This window comes from Sesamum indicum, linkage group LG2 (assembly GCF_000512975.1).
Source record: "Sesamum indicum cultivar Zhongzhi No. 13 linkage group LG2, S_indicum_v1.0, whole genome shotgun sequence".
Taxonomy (NCBI): Eukaryota; Viridiplantae; Streptophyta; class Magnoliopsida; order Lamiales; family Pedaliaceae; genus Sesamum; species Sesamum indicum.
In genome coordinates this window covers 10,923,770-10,927,227 of record NC_026146.1, presented here as the reverse complement: position 1 = coordinate 10,927,227, position 3,458 = coordinate 10,923,770, and the positions used below count along the sequence as shown (strand labels likewise).

Sequence of the window (3,458 nt, the reverse complement as noted above, 5' to 3'; positions counted from 1 at the left end):
TCATGTGTAATAAAGAGTGAGCTGATCTTGTGTACACAAACTCTAAGGATCAGTGGGTGTTGTTCATCCCACCTAGCTGTTGATCTTCTTTATCTTCCACCTTCTGTCCTGTCATAAAGAGTGAGCTTTCTCTTTTGCTCATTCACAATAATCAATTAGATTCTTGCTTGCCATAACTTGTTTCAGAAGTGCAGCAAATTTGTAGGTAATGGTTGAATGCCAAGAATGAATGAACTGTCAGTCAAATAGTAGTAAAAAAGACTTAAAATCCAATCTTGAAGGAGAAAATTAAACTTGAAAAGATCAGCTTCTTACCTTTTTGAGTTAAAGAAAACTGTGTTTGTAGTGTTAGATATTGACAAAAGGATGGCTAGTTTTGTACGATGTAATTTAGTGTAGATTGCTAATTTTGGATCCTCATTGATTGTTCCAGGGCATGGATAGCAGCACACAGGAGAGTCTGCTCAGCACTGCAGCAGAGGAAAAAAGTGACTTGAAGGGAAGGATTTGGGAAGAATCCAAGAAAATATGGAGGGTTGCATTGCCAAGTATTATTTCAAGGGTGACTTCATTCGGAACAATTGTTGTGACTCAGTTGTTCATTGGACATATAAGTTCGGTGGATCTTGCAGGATACGCACTCGTTCAGACCATAAGTGAGCGTTTCGTGGATGGAATAGTGGTGAGTTTGCGTTCAATATGTAACCCTTTATCTCAACTTGTGTGATCTGAATTTAAGTTATAGGTAACAGAACAGAGAGCCAACAAGAAACATTTTACATGTGTATTCAAATAATAAGCAAGACTTAATATACAAATGCCTACAAATAGTCTGCTTGGAGCTATTATGTTAGCCGCTAGAGTTTGCGTTTAACATTTCATGTTAAGATACATTTTTGTTCAGAGGTGAAAAGATTTGGATAAGTGATGTTGAAGTAACCTATCATCTGCATTCTGAGTAACTCCAAGATTTATCCTTTCCATGCTGCATTTACTTGTCGTCCCGCAGATTGGAATGTCGAGTGCAACCGAAACTCTCTGTGGCCAAGCCTTTGGAGCAAAACAGTACCACATGATGGGTATTTTCCTGCAACGATCGTGGTTGGTTAATCTAGCCACGGTGACCGTCTTACTTCCCATTTTCATCTTTGGAACACCAATCTTTAATCTGCTCGGGGAGAAACACAACATCGCTGAATCCGCAGGATGTATTTCTCTGTGGTTCATTCTATTTGTCTATAGTATTGCTTTCTCCATGACAATCCAAATGTATCTGCAAGCACAACAGAAAAACATGGTCATCGCGTGGCTATCAGTTATGCAGTTTGTGGTCCACATTCCCTTGTCTTGGATTTTCGTCTATGTTCTGGATTGGGGGACTAATGGAGCAATGGCTGCACTATCCTTATCTTCATGGCTTTTAGTTTGTGGAGAATTTGTCTACATTTTTGGGGGTTGGTGTGTCGACTCATGGAAAGGCTTCTCATTCGCCGCTTTCAAGGACATATTTCCAGTAGTGAAACTCTCAATATCATCTGGTCTTATGGTCTGGTAAATCTCTATGATTGCATCATCCAAATTTTTTCATTACAAGAAAGAAGAAAAGAATCGACTGTGCTTTTCTGTTTGCCTTTTTGATAGCTTGGAGTTATGGTACTATGCCATTCTGGTCTTACTGGCTGGATACATGAAAAATGCAGAGGCTTCCATATCCGCCTTCTCTATATGGTAACTAATGACTTCACCACACTGTCTTAATTGGTGTTTTCTTCTACTTGGAAGATCTCTTCTGATTGACGGTAAAATTTTTCAGCCTCAACGTCCTTGCTTGGATAATAATGATCAGTGTTGGCATCATGGGGTCTGCAACGTACGTGTTTGCTCGTTTAAATCAGAGTACACGAATCATTTTGGGATATTCTTTCTTGCAAATTCAATAAATCTGTTGCCATTTTCTTTTCTGAACAGGGTACGAGTAGCAAATGAGCTAGGCAGAGGAGATGCTGAAGCTACAAAGTTCTCAGTCAAAGTACTAATAGGCACATCAGTTATTATAGGGCTGCTGTTCTGGATTCTATGCTTGGTATTCGGGAACAAACTTGGATACTTGTTCACGAACGAAGAGGAAGTGGCGCAGACCGTGTCGGACCTCTCTCTTCTCCTTGCTTTCTCAGTGTTGCTCACTGGCATATACCCAGTGCTCTCAGGTTCATCAATCTTATGTCTCTGTTACATGATTTGTTTTAGCATCATATACAATGATTCAAGTAGAAAAACCTCTTGAACTCTTCCGAGGTCTAATCTTTTCTCTGATCACTCATCGTATATTTCAGTGTACGTTAATCCATAACGCATCGTTCTTACATTTTACCGGTACACGTCTACATTTGTTTACTATCAGGCGTGGCGGTGGGAGCAGGGTTGCAGACGAAAGCCGCTATTATTAACCTTGTTTGCTTCTATGTGATTGGACTACCAAGTGGAGCTGTTCTTGGATACATATTTCAACTTCAAGCGAAGGTGACACTTCTATCCCTATACAACTCAAGTCGTTAAATAGCAGCAGTCCAAACATAACGTTTCGACTGTGGACTCGTCATGAGAGCAACTGTTAATACGGCTTCGTTACGTATATCTGAAGTTGGTGTTGGACTTCACAGGGAATATGGCTAGGAATGATGAGTGGAGTCGTTGCTGAAACACTTGCACTTAGCTTCATGGTATGGAAAACAAACTGGGATGAAGAGGTACAAACATGCATGATTTCTAGTCCCAAATCAAGTCATTTTATTCAACTGTTGCTCACAACATTGTGTAATTCACTCATGCAGGTATCCATAACTTCAGCACGACTCAAACGATGGTATCTGGAATCCTTAAACGATAGTAAGACTAGTTCCGTTCATTCTTGACCGTAAACACATCGCCTTCTGAAAGATCCCGATGAGCGTATCAATCTTTTATCGATGTCAGTATGTGTCGACTCGATTTTTTGTCCCAAGGAGACGTTTGTCTCTCCGGTGATAATTTTTACAAAATAATTTCGAGAATAAAGTTTCACCAATATGAACTTAAAATTAGTTGTGTTGTCAATTGAGGAGGATCCTAAGCAGCTTTTTCGGGCCTTGCGGGTAAGATTAATTAACTTTTAAAATTTTCTTTCGAATTTATTATTACAAATTAATATTAGTTCTTGTACATTTTATTTTATATATAAAAATTTTGTTTATAAAATAATATATACATGATAAATCAAGAGAAAAGTCTCAAATTGTAAAAATCTCAATATTGGAAAAATAGTAAAATATCATTAACATATCATGAATATTAGAAACTCCTACACTAAGATAGACGTATGAAAATCAAACAAAACACTGAGAAAACAACATAATAATGTTAAGTATGTGTACACATATCAAAGGAAAAATAAAATACAAATAAACCATCATACTGTAATG

General features: G+C 38.1%; 1 protein-coding gene across 2 annotated transcripts; it reads left to right on the top strand.

The window, feature by feature from the left end:
* Positions 1–3,077, top strand: LOC105155761 (protein DETOXIFICATION 24). Of its 2 annotated transcripts, none has more exons than XM_011071706.2 (9): positions 1–120; positions 434–682; positions 1,010–1,551; positions 1,642–1,728; positions 1,814–1,870; positions 1,969–2,207; positions 2,402–2,520; positions 2,661–2,747; positions 2,832–3,077. In XM_011071706.2, the coding sequence occupies exons 2-9, from the start codon at positions 437–439 to the stop codon at positions 2,910–2,912; spliced, it is 1,458 nt and encodes a 485-aa protein (XP_011070008.1). In that variant the 5' UTR covers positions 1–120; positions 434–436; the 3' UTR covers positions 2,913–3,077. The 2 variants fall into 2 exon arrangements, with proteins under 2 accessions (XP_011070008.1, XP_011070007.1); XM_011071705.2 differs by having other exon boundaries at positions 1–205.

Coding starts and splice junctions, on each gene's coding strand:
- LOC105155761 (XM_011071706.2), top strand. CDS start 437: ATGGATAGCAGCACACAGGAGAGTCTGCTCAGCACTGCAGCAGAGGAA. Junction 683..1,009: donor GTTTCGTGGATGGAATAGTG/GTGAGTTTGCGT, acceptor GTCGTCCCGCAG/ATTGGAATGTCGAGTGCAAC. Junction 1,729..1,813: donor ATATCCGCCTTCTCTATATG/GTAACTAATGAC, acceptor AAAATTTTTCAG/CCTCAACGTCCTTGCTTGGA.